The sequence below is a fragment of the Salvelinus alpinus genome, chromosome 11, assembly GCF_045679555.1.
Source record: "Salvelinus alpinus chromosome 11, SLU_Salpinus.1, whole genome shotgun sequence".
Lineage (NCBI taxonomy): Eukaryota > Metazoa > Chordata > Actinopteri > Salmoniformes > Salmonidae > Salvelinus > Salvelinus alpinus.
In genome coordinates, this window is record NC_092096.1 from 54,767,591 (window position 1) to 54,788,436 (window position 20,846).

Genomic DNA, 20,846 nt, shown 5'->3' on the forward strand with positions numbered 1-20,846 from the left:
AGTTCTGCACACTAACACTAACACACGCTCTCCACACAAAACATCATTACATCATTACTCCATCATTACTCCATCATTATAGATAATAATACATTGTAATCATGTATTATTATCTATAATGATGGAGCAATGATGTAATAATGTATCATATGATATGTTGCTTTAGTTGTTATTTATTTTATAAACAATACAAAACATAAACATACACATACAAACATCAACTACATCTCCCCCCCCCCCCCCCATCTCCAGCGCCCGCATCACTCTCCGTCTCTTTCTCTCCGTAGCCCACACAATTTCAATTTTTCCATTGTATTAATGACGGCAGATTGATTGATTTCCACGTTTCTTTCAAGGTGAGTGATGAGAAGAGAATCGTCCGACCCACCGGGTATCTCACTACACCCCCATATGCTGTGTCTTGAAATATGCAGGCAGATTAAATATGCAGACGGATTAAATACTTCTGATAGCCAACTTTCTAGATCCGCCCACAACTTCCGGACTTTATAGCGTTCCCAGAAAGCATGGGTTATTGAGTCATTTACACTTAAGACATGACTCTGCCGTTGTGCTGTAGAATTTGTGAATTTTGTCTCTTGTATCATACGTTTCATACATTAGTTTATACTGGGTTAAGAGGTTGTTAGTTGGACATGCTCTCTGCAAGATTTTGTATATATCTTCCCTATCATATGAACAACATTTTCTAACTCAAGTAAGATTTCCTCAAGGCTGCTCTGATGTCCAAAAGATTGCAAATCAAAATGTTACGAGACGTAACTTTTAAGTTGCATGTATTTGAAATGATCCGTCCAAAATGACTTCGGAATTCTGTTATGGAAATAAATGTATTTCCTGTTACCAAGTCATTTACGGTTTCTATGCTTTTAGTTTTCCATGTGGACCAATTTACCGGTGAATTGTGAAAAGCTATCCAAGGATTGTTCCATAAGGGTGTGTTTTTAGGAAGTGATATTGATTCTTGTAGAATACGCTTCATTTTCTGCCATATTGTTATAGTGTTAACTATGAAGTTGTTCTTAGCTTTGACCTTTGAAAATAGACACGTGAAAGGATTCTGGGGATGAGCATGCACATCTTTAATATGTGCCCATTGTTCCTCTTTAGTGCACTGAACTATATGTCGCAAGTAAAAGCCTTGGGTAGCGAGTTGATACAATTCCAAGACCAGAAAGTTAAAACCACCCTGTGACTTAGGAAGATGTCAAACGTTCCTTGCGACGCAATTGTTTTAGTCCTATTTGGACCCCAGGAAGAGTAGCTGTTGCCTTGCGGCAGCCAACTGGGATCCTAATAAATACTAAATACTGCTCCCAACTTAGAAATGAAACACCAGAAAAATAAGTAGTTTTTCATTAAGATATAGCTTGGAATTTGGCTCTTTCCGTGCAATACAAATTAGAGCATAGCCTTTTGGTCAAGTTACCAGGTTGTTAGCTGGCTAGGTAACATGACAGAAAAAGGTTGTTTCTTATCAAACCAAAAAAGAGCGGCCCGCGACTAGTTTAAAACGGCCCAAAACATGGTTCATGAAATGATACAACACACGCGCGAATCCGCCGGTAGAAACAAGCGTAGCAACAGAAGACTCGTCAGTGTCTACACAACCCAGCTCGCCATCAACACTTAATTACATTTTAAAAAACTGACGGAGATGCGCAGAAAGAGCACATTTCTCACTCCTCTCTATCTATCTCTGTTATTCCTCCCTCTTTCTCTCTCTCTCCCACCCCCCCCCCCCCCCCATCTCCCTCTGCCTTGCATGTGTCTCCGTTAGCAGTGACCTGGCAGTGGCTCACTGGTGGGCGAGAGAAGCTGACGTGACACCTGGAGAGAGATGGGGGAGGGGAGAGATAGAGAGGGAAAAGGGAGGGAGAGAGACGCTGCTGCCGCTTTCATTCCTGACACCTCTCAACCTCCGCTTCTTTCCATCAGCCAATTTCAGACACGCTCACACTGACAGACACAAATATACTGTTGACATACACAGACACACGCAGAGACAAATATACTGTTGACATACACAGAGACACACAGAGACAAATATACTGTTGACATACACAGACACACGCAGAGACAAATATACTGTTGACATACACAGACACACGCAGAGACAAATATACTGTTGACATACACAGACACACGCAGAGACAAATATACTGTAGACATACACAGACACACGCAGAGACAAATATACTGTTGACATACACAGACACACTGACAGACATAAATACTGTTGACATACACAGACACACTGACAGACACAAATATACTGTTGACATACACAGACACACTGACAGACACAAATATACCGTTGACATACACAGACACACGCAGAGACAAATATACTGTTGACATACACAGACACACTGACAGACACAAATATACTGTTGACATACACAGACACACGCAGAGACAAATATACTGTTGACATACAGAGACACACTGACAGACACAAATATACTGTTGACATACACAGACACACACAGAGACAAATATACTGTTGACATACACAGACACACGCAGAGACAAATATACTGTTGATATACACAGACACACGCAGAGACAAATATACTGTTGACATACACAGACACACGCAGAGACAAATATACTGTTGACATACACAGACACACGCAGAGACAAATATACTGTTGACATACACAGACACACACACAGACAAATATACTGTTGACATACACAGACACACGCAGAGACAAATATACTGTTGACATACACAGACACACGCAGAGACAAATATACTGTTGACATACACAGACACACGCAGAGACAAATATACTGTTGACATACACAGACACACGCAGAGACAAATATACTGTTGACATACACTGCGTGTACAAAACATTAGGAACACCTGCTCTTTCCATGACATAGACTGGCAAGGTGAATTCAGGTGAAAGCTATGATCCCTTGTTGATGTCACTTGTTAAATCCACTTCAATCGGTGTAGGTGAGTGTTGATGAAGGGGAGGAGACAGATTAAAGAAGAATGTTTAAGCCTTGAGAGAATTGAGACATGGATAGTGTATGTGTGCCATTCTGAAGGTGAATAGGCAAGACAAAAGATGTAAGTGCTTTTGAAAAGGGTATGGTAGTAGGTGCAAGGCACACTAGTTTGTGTCAAGAACTGCAACGTGGACTCCCGGGTGGCGCAGTGGTCTAAGGCTGTATCGTAGTGCTAGCTTTGCCACTAGAGATTCTGGGTTCGAGCCCAGGCTCTGTCGCAGCCGGCCGCGACCGGGAGGCCCACGGGGCGACACACAATTGGCCCAGCGTCGTCCGGGTTAGGGAGGGTTTGGCCGGCAGGGATATCCTTGTCTGATCGTGCACTAGCGACTCCTGTGTCGGGCCGGGTGCAGTGCACGCTGACACGGTCGCTAGGTGCACGGTGTTTCCTCGACACAGTGGTGCGGCTGGCTTCTGGGTTGGATGCGCGCTGTGTTAAGAAGCAGTGCGGCTTGGTTGGGTTGTGTTTCGGAGGACGCATGGCTCTCGACCTTCGACTCTCCCGAGTCCATACGGGAGTTGCAGCGATGAGACAACACTGTAACTACCAATTGGATACCATGAAAAAAGGGGTAAAAAAGAACTGCAACCTTTTCCCATGGTCCACCACCCAAAGGACATCCAGCCAACTTGACACAACTGTGGGAAGCATTGGAGTCAACATGGGCCAGTATCCCTGCGGAACGCTTCGACACCTTGTAGAGGCCATGCCCCAACGAATTAAAGCTGTTGTAAGGGCAAAAGGGGGTGCAACTCAATATTAGGATGGTGTTCCTAATGTTTTGTACACTCAGTGTACACACATTCACAGATAAACACACAGACACAAATATACTGTAGACACACACATACAAAGACAGACACAGACACAAATATACTGTAGACACACAGATACAAAGACAGACACAGACACAAATATACTGTAGACACACACATACAAAGACAGACACAGACACAAATATACTGTAGACACACACACATACAAAGACAGACACAGATGCAAATATACTGTAGACAATGACATCAGGGTTGGGGTTAATTCCAGAAATTAAATTTTAATTCAATAATTTTTCCATTTGAATTTAATTGAATTCAATCCAAATTCCAAGTCAGTCTTTGAATTTAGAGATAATTAAATTTCTCTCAATTCCAATTTACATATTATCCCCAACAATTCCACAAATTCAAATTCATTTCGCTCAGACTTTCAGGCTGATCATGTCAGGATGATGTCAGGAGGATGCATGACTCTCAACCTTCGCCTCTCCCGAGTCCGTACGGGAGTTGCAGCGATGAGACAAAACTGTAAATACCAATTGGATACCATGAAAAATGGGTAAAAAGTACAAAAAATAAAAAAGTACAATTAGTCTAGTTCCAATTCAATTCCAATTCCATAACAACATTTAAATTGAATTCAATGTAAATCCTCCACTTCATGAGTGATTTCAAAAATTAAATTGAAATTTCAAATTGAATTTGGAAGCGACCTCAACCCTGGTAGACATACACACATACACAGAAACATTCTACACTAATGAATACAACCCTGGTAGACATACACACATACACAGAAACACGCTACACTAATGAATACAACCCTGGTAGACATACACACATACACAGAAACACGCTACACTAACGAACACAACCCTGGTAGACATACACACATACACAGAAACACGCTACACTAACGAATACAACCCTGGTAGACATACACACATACACAGAAACACGCTACACTAACGAATACAACCCTGGTAGACATACACACATACACAGAAACACGCTACACTAACGAATACAACCCTGGTAGACATACACACATACACAGAAACACGCTACACTAACGAACACAACCCTGGTAGACATACACACATACACAGAAACACGCTACACTAACGAACACAACCCTGGTAGACATACACACATACACAGAAACACGCTACACTAATGAACACAACCCTGGTAGACATACACACATACACAGAAACACGCTACACTAACGAACACAACCCTGGTAGACATACACACATACACAGAAACACGCTACACTAACGAACACAACCCTGGTAGACATACACACATACACAGAAACATTCTACACTAATGAATACAACCCTGGTAGACATACACACATACACAGAAACATGCTACACTAATGAATACAACCCTGGTAGACATACACACATACACAGAAACACGCTACACTAACGAACACAACCCTGGTAGACATACACACATACACAGAAACATTCTACACTAATGAATACAACCCTGGTAGACATACACACATACACAGAAACACACTACACTAATGAATACAACCCTGGTAGACATACACACATACACAGAAACACTCTACACTAATGAATACAACCCTGGTAGACATACACACATACACAGAAACATGCTACACTAATGAATACAACCCTGGTAGACATACACACATACACAGAAACATTCTACACTAATGAATACAACCCTGGTAGACATACACACATACACAGACACATGCTACACTAATGAATACAACCCTGGTAGACATACACACATACACAGAAACACGCTACACTAATGAATACAACCCTGGTAGACATACACACATACACAGACACATGCTACACTAATGAATACAACCCTGGTAGACATACACACATACACAGAAACATTCTACACTAATGAATACAACCCTGGTAGACATACACACATACACAGAAACATTCTACACTAATGAATACAACCCTGGTAGACATACACACATACACAGAAACATTCTACACTAATGAATACAACCCTGGTAGACATACACACATACACAGAAACATTCTACACTAATGAATACAACCCTGGTAGACATACACACATACACAGACACATTCTACACTAACGAATACAACCCTGGTAGACATACACACATACACAGAAACATTCTACACTAATGAATACAACCCTGGTAGACATACACACATACACAGAAACATTCTACACTAACGAACACAACCCTGGTAGACATACACACATACACAGAAACATTCTACACTAATGAATACAACCCTGGTAGACATACACACATACACAGAAACATTCTACACTAACGAACACAACCCTGGTAGACATACACACATACACAGAAACATTCTACACTAATGAATACAACCCTGGTAGACATACACACATACACAGAAACATGCTACACTAACGAACACAACCCTGGTAGACATACACACATACACAGAAACATTCTACACTAATGAATACAACCCTGGTAGACATACACACATACACAGAAACATTCTACACTAATGAATACAACCCTGGTAGACATACACACATACACAGAAACACGCTACACTAACGAATACAACCCTGGTAGACATACACACATACACAGAAACACGCTACACTAACGAACACAACCCTGGTAGACATACACACATACACAGAAACACGCTACACTAATGAATACAACGTGTGACCTACACATCAAACATTCTCACACAACACACAAACAAAGAAATCAAAAGTATCAGGGCCTACAAACATGGTCACACATACAACAAATGGAGGGTGAGAAAGGAAAGCCCTGAGAATAGTGCCAGAGAAACATTTCAACCCTAATAAGGAAAAAGCATTCCTTTCCCAGTGTTTTAGGCCCGTTTTTCTGCACACTGTTCGTGACTGTGAGTATCTCGTCTCGACTACTTACACAACGATGTTTTCAGCTTCAATTGCACTGGCTCTTCAACAAATGTCACAAGCTACCTCTGTTTGTGTTAAAGCTGTCGGCAGTAAAGCTACAGTAATGTGCCACTGATTGACCTGTCATTGATAAGCCATTTAGAGTGACATTATATTACAGATACACAGGTTATAAATGAGTCTTGAAGTATTTGCTTATCATAACCCTCAAAGCTCTGTATCTCATCTTAGGTATAATTCTCCCAGCTAGCACATTTGGTTTCTTGGAAGTTGTGAGAACGTGTTTTTTTTCTGGTTTCAGAATATTCCAGACTGTTCTGGGAATGTTTGTTTTTAGGTTGCAGGGAGGTTTTGAGAACGTTTTACTTTGGTTCCTTTACAGTTTTACTGGGATGTTTTACTATAAATGTTGTGAAAGTTTTATGGTTATTATTGTACGTTTTCTTAACACTCTAATAACAAAATGTCTGGGTTTTTGAATAACTTTCCCTGAATGATTCAATAAGACTTTTAATAACACTGCTAGCCTATTTTAGGTGAACTTTTTTGTAACTCGAAGCGCAGAAAGGACACAAGGAATTTCACTTGCTTAGGCATTACTCATTCAAACACATTTTTTTATTGTGACACGGCATCAGTGAGATTCAAAACTAGCATGACATGTTTTTCTACGCATACAAAGCTGCTCATTTTAGTCTACTCAAACAGACCCCATTTCAAAATAAATGAGCACTCATTAAGATCAGGTGTGGCCAATTAGTGGGCGTGGCCAACAGACCTGAATGTAACCATGTGTGAACCTTTAGGAAAACATTTTTTTGTTGTCAAGTTCCTTAAATGTGCTGAGAATGTTCTAAAACCAAGCGACTATCCTGCACCATTCCCAGAAAGTTGTGGAAGGTTGTATGTAAAATAACCATAGGACAACCACTCTCTCACCAAGCTGTAAGAAACACATTTTGTGCTAGCTAGCCTCTCTTTTCGCCTCGTTCTTTCGCTCTGTTGTCTCTGTCTCTGCCTTGAGGCCAGTAAATGTGACTTAATACCACACTGCAACACCGGACTAATACAATAACAATGTTAGAATAATTAATAAGTCTACACACACAGACACACTAGAACAGACCTAAGGCCTTGCATCCTATCACGTTGAAACATTACATTCTCTTGTTCATTTCTGTTGTGGTGGTTGTTTTCGCATTGTTCTAGTTAGATTCATTTCAATAATAGGCTACTGTGTAATATGCATGCTGTTCATAACTACATCTGATGGGGGGAAAACAACTCCACAACTCATCCCCAATCAGCCAATTACCATCCTCACTGACTGGGAACACGTGGAAGCTATGGTTCAATTAGGCTGGGTGGCGAAACCCTCTAATCCATAAAATAGGTAAAGTCAACGAGGACAACTTTCCAATTAAGGACAAATCTGTGACTTGGGGGTAGGGATATAACGAGCTGCTGCTGGGTGGATGGAGAGCCACACTGAGACTGTGTCCTCGTTTATGTCCTGCTAGCGTGTGTCCGTCTGTGCCTGTTTTAATGTCCTGCTCTGTGAACATGCAGAGCTGTGAGTAGGTTCTGATTCTGAAATGAACCCACTAATTTAATCCTTTGAGGCCCAGCGCGTGTGTACTCTGTCTGTTCTGGGAAAAGCCATGCGTTTGAAGGGTTTTATACTGCGTGTGGAATGAGTCATTTTGATCTGGCTAATGCTCACCAAAGCCCCTGCCTGCTTGTTGAGGGAGATGTTCAGCTGGTGGACCAATGAGCACGCATCTCTCCTTTTTGTTTCAGACAAGCCACAACTAGCTACATTATCCTGTGCCAAACTAACTGCATCCAAAGGTTGTTGTCAGTAACCGCATCCCAAAAAGAAAGTCTTTACAGGTCAATGTTAGGGCTTGATGTTCAGGTCAATTTACCAGTGGCACACTGGACCAGTACCAAGTGAAAACTACTGGCCCGAATTAGAAAATGACTGGCCAGGGCCACGATCACAGGAAAGCAAGTTTGGCATGCAGAATTTCAATCGTGGGTGATGTCATGTTAAATTTGCAGTCTGGGCAGGTTGGCTAGCGTATAGCCAACCATATGTTTACACAGATTTTTTGGAAAACCAAAATAAAATGATGACATATAGCCTTAACATATTAAGCTGTTTAAAATGTCATATTCCTCTCCAGAAATGAGCACAATAAGATGGAACGCAATATCTTTAGGGCCTGTACATGGTCCATATTAACAGACCGGTGTGCTATTTTAGCAATAAGAATGATCACCTGTCTGGTGCAGCATGGTGGCTACATGGCTGAAGCATGATCACCTGTCTGGTGCAGCATGGTGGCTACATGGCTGAAGCATGATCACCTGTCTGATGCAGCATAGTGGCTACATGGCTGAAGCATGATCACCTGTCTGGTGCAGCATGGTGGCTACATGGCTGAAGCATGATCACCTGTCTGGTGCAGCATGGTGGCTACATGGCTGAAGCATGATCACCTGTCTGATGCGGCATGGTGGCTACATGGCTGAAGCATGATCACCTGTCTGGTGCGGCATAGTGGCTACATGGCTGAAGCATGATCACCTGTCTGGTGCAGCATGGTGGCTACATGGCTGAAGCATGATCACCTGTCTGATGCAGCATAGTGGCTACATGGCTGAAGCATGATCACCTGTCTGGTGCAGCATGGTGGCTACATAGCTGAAGCATGATCACCTGTCTGGTGCAGCATGGTGGCTACATGGCTGAAGCATGATCACCTGTCTGGTGCGGCATAGTGGCTACATGGCTGAAGCATGATCACCTGTCTGGTGCAGCATGGTGGCTACATGGCTGAAGCATGGGGTTGCTCCTCTGCATTGTTTACCACAGGGCTCTCCAACCCTGATCCTGGAGCGCTACCCTCCTGTAGGTTCTCTCTCCAACCCCAGTTGTAACTAACCTCATTCAGCGTATCAACCAGCTAATTATTAGAATCAGGGGCGCTGGATCAGGGTTGGAGCGAAAACCTACAAGACAATATCTCTCCAGGGACAGCGTTGGAGAGCCCTGGTTTACCACAATGGGCTAACCATTACTTAGATCACAGACTCTAAATGTGATCTTGTTGCTTGTTTAATGTCCTAAAAAAAGAACTCCCAGTGGCACCAATAGAATCATGTGATTTCTACAATGTTTATAAATAGAGTGTAATTGCGTGAACTTTATAGTGAATATAGGCCTACCGTTTATGCATTCGAATGGCCGACGCGCTTCCTGCTGACTTTTTCCCCCATTGTCATGCCAGACACTGGGATTGTAAAACGCTGCCAATTGCGAAAAAAGTTAATAAATCATATACCACTGTAAAGCTGGGATCCTGCTCTTTTCAATAACTGTTATCAAAACTGTTGTCTTGTATTCCTGTATTTAACTTTTTGTGTAAACAATGTTCATGTCTTGACAACCAAGTAACTTCTTAGTGTAGGCCTAAGTAAATGTGTTTTTTTTTTAATAATGTCATCGTGCCTCCCGGGTGGTGCAGTGGTCTAAGGCACTGCATCGCAGTGCTAGCTGTGCCACCAGAGATTCTGGGTTCGAGCCCAGGCTCTGTCGCCGGGAGGCCCACGGGGCGATGCACAATTGGCCCAGCGTCGTCCGGGTTAGGGGAGGGTTTGGCCGGCAGGGATATCCTTGTCTCATCGCGAACTAGCGACTCCTGTGGCGGGCCGGGCGCTGTGCACGCTGTGCACGGTGTTTCCTCAGACACATTGGTGCGGCTGGCTTCCGGGTTGGATGTGCATTGTGTCAAGAAGCAGTGCGGCTTGGTTGTGTTGTGTTTCGGAGGACGCATGGCTCTCGACCTCTGCCTCTCCCGAGTCCGTACGGGAGTTGTAGCAATGAGACAAGACTGTAACTATCAAATGGATACCATGAAATTGGGGAGAAAAAAGGGGGTCAAATAAAGAAATAATGAATGTCCTCTGTCATCTGATATGAAAAAAGACTGAAAAGCAGGTGAAGGTCCTTTTGAATGCACATGCCGATGTTCAACTCTGAACTGATGAGCTTCCCGCCTCCGCCGAGACGGGTCTGGCTCGAGTATCCAGGATGTAGCCTTGGAAACCAAATGCTGGTTGATAACAAGGGTAGCTCTCCAGGAACAGGGTTCAGCCATGCAAGTGTGAAGCATCCGACATGTGAAGGAACAAATATAATTGTTTTTTTTTTCTGTTTTGGGGTTTGAAAATGTACTGACTCAAATATGAAAATTTGATTAACTGTCCCGGTGAGCTCGGCAGATGTTGCCAGGCCAGCGGGCAGCCCTGAATGTCGAGCCCTGAATTTCACAAAGGGGAAGATTTTCAGTTCAGCTCGGCGAAACGCCAAGTGGCAAGTCACCTTTTCATTGAGGCCTTGTTACTGAGGTGACATGCCTCTCTCTGACCCCTGACCTTTAACTCTGTGACCTTTGACCCCTCTTTCCCTCCCCTGTGGGGGGCAGACTGACTTACCTCAGCCTGTGGTGGCCCTTGTCTTTGTAAGGTGCGATGTCCAGGGACGTCTCTTCCCATGTCATGGCGATGCCCTCCAGCGACTGGAAGGAGAAGAAAAAAAATCTACGTTTGAATGCTAATGTTAACAGACGGAACAGAGATGGGCGTGTTTGTGTGTGTGTGTGCGTGTGCGTGTGTGTGTGTTGCAGGTGATCTGATCTGCACCCCTTCTTATATGATGATTTCTGAATCAGCAGCAGCTTGAAGCAGCTCTTAAGACAGGAAACCGTTGATCTTGGCAGGCACCTACAGTGAGAGGCCTTACATGACCATGGACCCTCTTTCTCTTAAGCGCGCGCTCTCTCTTTTCTCTCCTCCTATCCTCCTCTATGACTTATCAATGAACCGCGTTGGGGTTTGAGGGGCTAGAGGGGTTTGAGGGGCTAGAGGGGTTAGGGGGGTTTCGAGGGAGGGCAAGGGGGCTATTTCAAACGCCTCTGTTCCCTGGCGGCCGACGGTATTCACACACTATATCTGTGTTGATGTAACCTCTGTGACAGAGGAGCACTGTGTCTGGGAATTTATAGGGTTAAAGGCTGCTAAGGCGAGGGGAGGGAAAGAGAGAGAAAGAGGGGGGGAGAGAGAGAGAGGGGGGGGAGACAGCAGAGATGCTTACACAGCACAAACAGATCTGGGACCAGGCTAAACCCTTATGGTTCTTAGTTAAGACTGTACTTGGGGGGGTTATAATCAGTTTTGGGGTCAATGCCATTTCAATTCAGTCACAAATTGACTTAATAGAAATGGAATTGATCCCAACAACCCTGGTTACAAGAGCAGATGTACACTGCACCTGTGGGCCATTCATCATTCTAACACTCTACACTGACCTTACTGAATGCTTGGATATGCTGTGAGCACAGATGAGGAGCCATTACACTCCCTAAAGACTTCCAGGATCAGGAGTGACTAATTACATTTCGACCTCTGACCCTTATAACCAAAGCAAAAGGCTCCGATGACTGAACCCTCAGACCCCTAGAGGCATGTGCTGAGAGATGCAGGGACTGGAAGTCCATGATTAACGTGCTATTGAAAAGACTACACTTTGCTGTTAACCCTGTACAGTAGGTGCGAGAGAGAGGAGGTAGGTAGAGAGGAAGGGAAAGGAGAGAGAGAAAGTGAGAGAAGGGAGAGAGAGAGAGGCGATAGGTAGAGAGGAGGAGAGAGAGAGGAAGGGAAAGGAGAGAGAGAGAGTGAGAGAAGGGAGAGAGAGAGAGAGAGAGTGTAAAGGAGAAGGGTCTGAAACGGACCTGTTCTATGGAGAGCTCTTTGCTGGCGGCTCCGGATATCTCAGAGATCTTGTCTGCGTGCTGCTCGAGGCCCAGGGCCACGATCCTCTCCAGCGTGAACTCTGGACTGGTGTGGTCAAACGACCGCTGAACCTCGTGGCAGATCTGCTTCCAGTGCCTAGCAACAACAATCACAGACAGTCAGCAGGTCAGCCAGGAAACACACTGTAGAGTATGAAGAGGAGAGGAGTGGGGAGGAAAGAGGCTATTGAAGGGATGGATGTACAACTGTATGTGTATTGGGAGTTTTTATTCCATTTTTTGTATTACTTATTATTGATTTCTTTTTATTTACTGTTTAATATTCCAACCACTGATATAAGGTTGAAAGGTGCTGTCTCGTTTGCTGTCTTGTTGGTTGTTATTAGCGTTATGCAATAGTGTAAGATCATACTGATTTAAAAAGATTAACAAAATACTTGACCAGATTTACCAATGTTTGATGTGATTTTCTTGGATTACTTGTGGGATCATACCACAGACAAATGTCCAATGTTCCTATCAAGTTGGCTACTTCTACAGTGTTGTACTCAACCTGTTGGATTCACTCTTGTCTGTGTGAAGTGAGGCGTACACTTAAAAACATGGAGGTTCTGGTACCATCATGTAACTGGACATTATGGATGCAGTCCCATAACCTGAGTGGGTCAAACCACCGACTGTCATGATGATTGACAATATTGACACATTGAAGGAGTGGTATTAATGGAAGAGGAGGAGGGAGAAGGAGGAAGAGGATAGATAAGGAATATGTGCCAGAAGTCAGCCTCTGGCTATGTTCTGCCATTTAATCACAGCTTGGATTCCTCTCACTAGGAAACCCCTTAGTTACCCACAGCACCACGGTACCTTAGCCCCACTTGACTTTAAACACAAGACACCCACCCTTCCTTAACTACAGACCAGGCACACAACCCAACCCCACCATCTTGCACTCTGATCTCTCTCTCTCTCTCTCTCTCTCTCTCTCTCTCTCTCTCTCTCTCTCTCTCTCTCTCTCTCTCTCTCTCTCTCTCTCTCTCTCTCTCTCTCTCTCTCTCTCTCTCTCTCTCTCTCTCTCGCTGCGCCGCTGTGCACCCTGGGACCTGGTAGAGTGCAACGGAAAATGTGTTTTCTCTTTCTGTCTTTTCTCTTTTTCAGCTTTTCTCTCCGTCAGACGTAATCCTCTGTTTATTTTCTTCTATTCCCCAGAGCGCGGCCCCAGTCACAAACGATCTTTCAGACGGTTACATCACTGCCGATAGGCCACAACGTTATCTCGGAAATCTCTCTCTCTCCCCCTCCTTTTCTCCCTGTCATTAGGTTCCTTGTCAAAACATTACGGATCGAGCTGGATGGATGGGAAGTGGGGAACGTTGTTTTGGGAACGCCACAACCAATCAGAGGGGGGGGCTGATGGGAGGAAGTGAAGTCGCGACTAGGACAGGAGGCTTTAGGAGGAACTGATGTCCTGTAGAACCTCCAGGAAAATGAGTGAAACATTTTCTTGGGGGGAGCCCAGTGAGCGTTTACAATGGTCCAGGCAGGGACTGGCGCCAGACCCCTTGGCTCGGTGTGTGGGATAGGAACTGAGGAAGGGCTGGAGAAAAAAGACTGGGGAAGAACTGGGGAATTGGGGAAGAGCCGAAGGCTTAGAAATCCGCAGGTGAAGACATACCGTATAGACATATTGTAGAAAACCCTGCTGAGTTTTCGACATTATTCTACAGAGAAGCACAGCCTTGGGGGGAGAACAACGGCGGGTGTGTTTACCTACATTTACATTTGAGTCATTTAACAGGTGATCTCCTCCTAACTGCTGTAGTGTATTTGAGGTACTAAAGTGAAGGAGAACGAGTGCTACGGGAGGAGCAGACTGCACTGTTTGTGTATGAGAAACGTGAGTGGACTTGTACACAGTACTTTAGAGGTGAGGACCGTCAGCAGGACATATTACTCTCTCCTGGCCTGACCTGTCCCTCATGGCTGGGTTCCTCAGGTCAGAGATGAGAGGGATGGTTCTCTTGAACTGGTCAATCCTGTTCTTAGAGAAGTCCACTATCTCCCACTGCTTATCCTGCAGGCACACAACAACAACAACAACAGCAAAAGTTTACTACATAACAAAATACAAAAGTCCACTTCATTACCAAAATTGCACAACAAATGCAAGGGACCTGTTTAGCACACGAGGGAAAAGAACAGGTGCCCAGTACCATGCAGAGTACTTTGATACCAACGATGTGTATAAACCCTGGATGAATAACACCCAATGAACAGCCATCTTGGTACTGCTCCTCCATTGTAAAAAAATAAATAAAATAAAATAAAGATTTGGGAAGCTATAGAAATTAAGGAAAGGGAAAGGGGGATACCTAGTCAGTTGTACAACTGAATGCATTCTACTGAAATGTGTCTTCCACATTTGACCCAATTTATGAACGTCTGCATTCGTTTTTGACACGTTTGTTCTATTGCAGACACATAATGCCTACTTTTAAATGATATTACGTGAGCTCAACATAAATTTGAAAAAAATGTCCTTTAAGTATATATATTTTTTAGAGAGTACTAATGTTACTGTCCCGACTATTGAAATACTGTAGAATTCAAATCATTCGGAGGATTGCTCTTACTGGGGAATGCCAATATGGCCGACCTGCTGCTTCAAAGCCTCTCAATGGGCAATACATAGCTTCAGCAATCCAGAGCAAATCATTGGATAGAACATAGAGTAGAATCAAATGTGTTCTGTAGCTGTGGTAGATAGACACTGACCTTGAGTTCCCTGCTGAGTTTGTGTAGTTTCTTGAACATGGCCTGGGCGGTGTTCTCCATGCTCTCTGTCTGCAGAGTGACAAACTGACCCTCCTTCCACTCATCCCAGTGGGCATCCCACTGCTGGGTGATCTCCCACACCTGCTGCAGGTAGTCTAGGTCCTACAACACAACACATACACACACCCCCTTTACAGCGCGATGCGCATCCTACCACAATCCTACGTTATGACTTCACGTGGTGGAGGGGCTTACAAATGAACCCCAAAACATCCCCCTTCCTCTCTACATTGAGTGAACGGGAAAAAACCCTTGTCCCCTCATCTATGTCATTTTATTTAACTAGGCAAGTCAGTTAAGAACAAATTCTTATTTTCAATGACGGCCTAGGAACAGTGGGTTAACTGCCTTGTTCGGGGGCAGAACGACAGATTTCTTTGACCTTGTCAGCTCGGGGATTTGATCTGGCAACCTTTCGGTTACTAGTCCAACGCTCTAACCTCTAGGCTACCCGACGGCCCCAAAATGCGCGACCATGGGACCCCGCTCGTCGCACGGCTCTTCTATATTGAAGATGCCCAGGCCGCGGGTTATGGTTGGGGCTATGGTTAGGTGGGCTACCTTCTCCAGGGTCTGTACGTCTTTAGAGCACGGCTGTTCAAGCTTGAAGATGCCCAGGCCGTGGCGTATGGTTCCCTCCTCCTCCTTCAGCGTGTCCAGCTGGCCTCTCAGCGCTGCTACCTTCTCCAGAGCCAATTCGCACGTCACCACACTACCAAACGGACCTGCAGTACGGTACACGCACAGTACATACATGTATACGTGATACCTTGTCATGTGTATACTTTGCATATATATACACACAACACAGTACACACACACAACTGCACACACGCGAGAGATACTGGTACATGCAAACAGTAAGCAGAGCTGTTAATTCAACAGCAGTAAGCGTGACAATGTATAATACTGTATGTAGTAACCTTGAGCCGGTTTCACAGTAGAGAAACGGTGTGATTGTATCAGCGATGGTAATCTGTTCTGTTTAACTCAACAGCGTGTGGTAGGGGAAGTAGAGAAGAAGTGTTTCTCCCTCTGCGTCATTCATGTTGTTTCACAGCTTGAGCCCAGAGGTCAGTGTGTCACGACTTACCCCCCTGAGGAAGGGATGGATGAAGAGGGAGAGGTAAGATAAGAAGAGGAAAATAAAGAGCATCAGGGGGGGATGAGAGAGAGAGAGAGAGAGAGAAAAAGAAAGAGGTGTGAACCCCTTTTGTACCCTGTGAGAGTATGAGAAAGAGGAAAGAGGGTTGATTGGCGTCCCAGGTCCCCCAGTCGGCCCCTGCCAGATCCCCACAAAGCCCCCGAACTCCCATGCCCCCCTCTCTTACACTTCCCAGACTACGCCCACGCTTAGTCGCTCATCACCACCACACACACTGCCCTCCGACGGGGCCCCATCCCCAACCAGAGCCCAACTCTCAGGCCCCAGCCCCATCCCCAGCCCAACTCCCATCCCCAGCCCAACTCCCATCCCCAGCCCAACTCCCAGGCCCCATCCCCATCCAAACTCTCAGGCCCTTCCCCAGCCCCATCCCAACTCTCAGGCCTATCCCCAGCCCAACTCTCAGGCCCTAGCCCCATCCCAACTCTCAGGCCCTTCCCCAGCCCAACTCTCAGGCCCCAGCCCAATGCTCAGGCCCTTCCCCATCCCCATCCAAACTCTCAGGCCCCAGCCCAACACTCAGGCCCTTCCCTATCCCCATCCCCAGGCCAACTCTCAGGCCCTTCCCCATCCCCAGTCCAACTCTCAGGCCCTTCCCCATCCCCATCCCAACTCTCAGGCCCATCCCCAGCCCCACCCCCAGCCCAACTCTCAGGCCCCAGCCCAACTCAGGCCCATCCCCAGCCCAACTCTCAGGCCCCAGCCCCAGCCCAACTCTCAGGCCCATCCCCAGCCCAACTCTCAGGCCCAGCCCCAGCCCAACTCTCAAGCCCCATCCCCAGCCCAACTCTCAGGCCCAGCCCCAGCCCAACTCTCAAGCCCCATCCCCAGCCCAACTCTCAGGCCCCATCCCCATCCACAGCCCAACTCTCAGGCCCCATCCCCAGCCCAAATCTCAGGCCCACCCCCAGCCCAACTCTCAGGCCCCATCCCCAGCCCCAATCCAACTCTCAGGCCCCATCCCCAGCCCAACTCTCAGGCCCCATCCCCATCCACAGCCCAACTCTCAGGCCCCAGCCCAACTCACGCCCAACACCCAGGCCCAGACCCATCTCCAGCCCCATCCACAGCCCAACTCAGGCCCAACACCCAGGCCCAGCCCAACTCCCAGGCCCAGCCCCCACCCCAACTCCCAGGCTCTCAGGCAGGACGTTTCAGCTTTAGACAGACAGACCCAGCACCAGCAATGTACCACAGCCTCTTATCTGCTTTCAATTAGGCCTTTTCAATTAGGCCTGGATGACTGCCTGCTGCTACTGTTACAGCCATGATGGTACTAGTAGAGAACAGGAGTTGTAATGAGGGAATAACTGATTCTACAATCCTCACAAGACTGTGGAGCTCTCTATACTATACGTGTTGCATTGGGCTGGTGCTGGTCTCAGATTTGTTTGTGCTGTCTTGCCGACTCAACAGGTCTGGGATCAGGCTAGTGTTGAGGTACGTACTATGGCTATGGGAGAATTTGATGGTCTTTATTCATTGACTATTCACAGACTGTTGTCTCTGTATAAAACCATCAGACCAGTTCTTTCTCTTCTCTTTGACTGTGATGTGCCCTTCACATAGAGAATGAATATGATGTGGCTGACCCAATTGACTGGGATATTATTGTGTGTGTATGTACGTGTGTGTGTGTACTGTGCTATTATTGTAGAATGTGGTGTGTGTGTGTGTGTGTGTGCTCGCATCTGTGTACTGTGCAATTATTGTAGAGTGTGTGTGTGTGTGTGTGTGTGTGTGTGTGTGTGTGTGTGTGTGTGTGTGTGTGTGTGTGTGTGTGTGTGTGTGTGTGTGTGTGTGTGTGTGTGTGTGTGGGGGGAGGTGGTCTGGTCCTGAATACTAATGTCCCAGAGAACAAAGCTGCCTGCTGGCCTCATTAACCTTCCCAGTGCTACAGTCACAGCCATTGTTTTCACCTTCTAAACATTCCCCCCATTCTCTTCTCAACAGGTTCTGAGCAGAAGGGACGGCTGGGGTGAGAGAAGTAACCTTCAAGGAGCTCTGGAGTAGAACAGTGGAATAGAATTGGGAAAACACACAAAGTGAGGTGACTTTGTGGAACTTGATATGATAAATCTGACTGTTCTAACGTGCACAACGTAACGTGCACAACTTTCCCCACAGTGAGGAGGGGAATGGTTCACATTCCGAGACGTGTTGAACGTGTAAAACTTTTCGATTCAGATGTGGTGAGACAAAGTGTGTAAGAGAGAGCCCGGAGATGGAGAGATGGGAAGGATATGTAACTCTGTCATGACAAAAACAATGAGACATCACACGAGAGAGACAGAGAGAGAGAGAGGAGAGGAGAGCGAGGGAGTGGAGTAAAGGGATGAGAGGGAGGTAAAAGAAAAGTAGGACAGGAGGTTTGTCGTCTTTGATACGGTTTGGCACAGCGTCTTGTTTTGAGTCATAGAAGTGTGTGCGCGCGCGTGTGTTTGTGTGTGTGTGTGTGTTTGCCTGTGGAGGAGGAACAGCGAGTTCAATCAGATTTTTAATGGAAACGGAAAATAAGAGAATAAACAAAAGTAAGGGAAAAAGTCTCCCTACAACGAAGGATGGCACAGCCAGAATGGGAGATGTCAGACGTGGAGAGAGACAGAGAACATGTCGACCAGCCCTCTGGGGGGGAGATGTCATGGACCAGCTGGGAAGATCATTGTCAACCAAGACAAGAGACCCCCCCCCCACACACACACACACACACGCGCGCACACACACACACACACACACACTACCCCTATGGTGCTACTGACATGTCCTTATACAGTCTGGCATGCAAACCTGTGTGTGTGTAGCCTACTGTACTGTACAGTATGTAGCCATTGTCTTACATCAGACAGCGTGTCGATTCCGCCTGCACTGATCTGTCTCGTTTCTCGCAACGGACAGTGGGATAGATGCAGAGTAGTCCGGCTACAATGGGCTGTCTAACATTCAAAAATATTACCTAGGCCACATCGTCTGTTACTGAACCCCATTTCTGCCTCAAAATGTATCTAAGCTAGAACAATACATCTGTCAATAACGTGGACATGTTTCTGTTGAGGAAGTCTCAGTCCCACCATTTTACATCCAGCTAAGAACGTTTGTGTTTCATGTTTGACAATGGGCACGAAAGCTAGCATGAATTTGTCCAGCATTTAGCTTGCTAGCTGAACCAGGCACTGAAACGATGCTAACCAACCAGCTACCTACTTAGCAAGTGCTGCACACACAATGTTGAACGCTTCCAACAAAAGCTAGCTAGTAAGCTACTGTAGTGCTAGCTGACCCAACGGTACAAAGTTACATGGTAGCGATAGTGGAGAAACATGCTGACTCATGGACTGATTTCTGATAACAGTTCCTCCTAATTCTGGTGCTGCATGTCAACAACTTCAGGGTAATTCAAACAGGCTAAGCAAGCTTTTCATATCAGTAACTGTTAAAGGAAGAGCTAGCTAGCTAACTAACTAACGTTTAGCTATGTCAGTAAACTAGTAGCTACAAAAGGTAGCTAAGCAGCTAATCAAGTCACTGCATTGGCGACCGACGCCCTTGCACAGACTTTGTGCAGAATGTCTCACAATTGCAATATCTGTGTATGGCTGTTTGTGAGATATCTGTGTATGGCTGTTTGTGAGATATCTGTGTATGGCTGTTTGTGAGATATCTGTGTATGGCTGTTTGTGCTAGCAGATGACCTGAGCTGCTGAAGGTCTGGACAGTAGTCTGCATTTTCTTCTTAAACTCCTCTGCTGAGAAGATAAGGCTGCTCTTGAACTTGTCCTTGTTTTTCTTCAGCATGATGTCACTGTCTATCACCACCTGTTGGAACCACACCCACTCCCCGTTCAGAGCCTCCAACATCTCATGGACCTGGGGAGAGAGAGACAGAGCGAAGGGGGGGGTGTTAAAACAGGGGGTGGGGGCTGGGTGTGTGTGCGTCCGTTGCGCTACTCACAGCCTGGTCCACGGTGACCTCGTACTTCTCCAGGATAGCAAACTGTTCATGGATGGGAGGGATCTGACTCTCTATCTTCTGAAGGTCTCCCTGTAGTGTCTCCAGTAGCTTCAGACTCTCACCCAGCTCCACCAGCGACTGAGGGGACTGGCTCAGCCTGGACACACACACAGTAGTTCATTGACCCTTCTCATTCACTAGCAGCACATACAGTACACATCTTCTGGACTCTGAAGACGTCTGCAGATAAAACGTTTATGACAGGTCACAGGTCAAAAGGCCTATAATATAGCTACATGCCGCACATATGCCTTTCCACCAGACACAC

General features: G+C 45.7%; 1 protein-coding gene across 1 annotated transcript in view; it reads right to left on the reverse strand.

The window, feature by feature from the left end:
- dnah2 (dynein, axonemal, heavy chain 2) overlaps nucleotides 1–20,846 on the reverse strand; it is a 234,077-nt gene that overhangs the window by 144,297 nt on the left and 68,934 nt on the right. The window contains exons 21-27 of the mRNA XM_071331387.1: nucleotides 20,519–20,675; nucleotides 20,259–20,433; nucleotides 15,966–16,129; nucleotides 15,345–15,506; nucleotides 14,540–14,643; nucleotides 12,549–12,705; nucleotides 11,254–11,336 (exon numbers count right to left, since the gene is read on the reverse strand). Coding sequence (XP_071187488.1) covers nucleotides 11,254–11,336; nucleotides 12,549–12,705; nucleotides 14,540–14,643; nucleotides 15,345–15,506; nucleotides 15,966–16,129; nucleotides 20,259–20,433; nucleotides 20,519–20,675 — 1,002 coding nt within the window. The remainder of the gene's footprint in view (nucleotides 1–11,253; nucleotides 11,337–12,548; nucleotides 12,706–14,539; nucleotides 14,644–15,344; nucleotides 15,507–15,965; nucleotides 16,130–20,258; nucleotides 20,434–20,518; nucleotides 20,676–20,846) is intronic.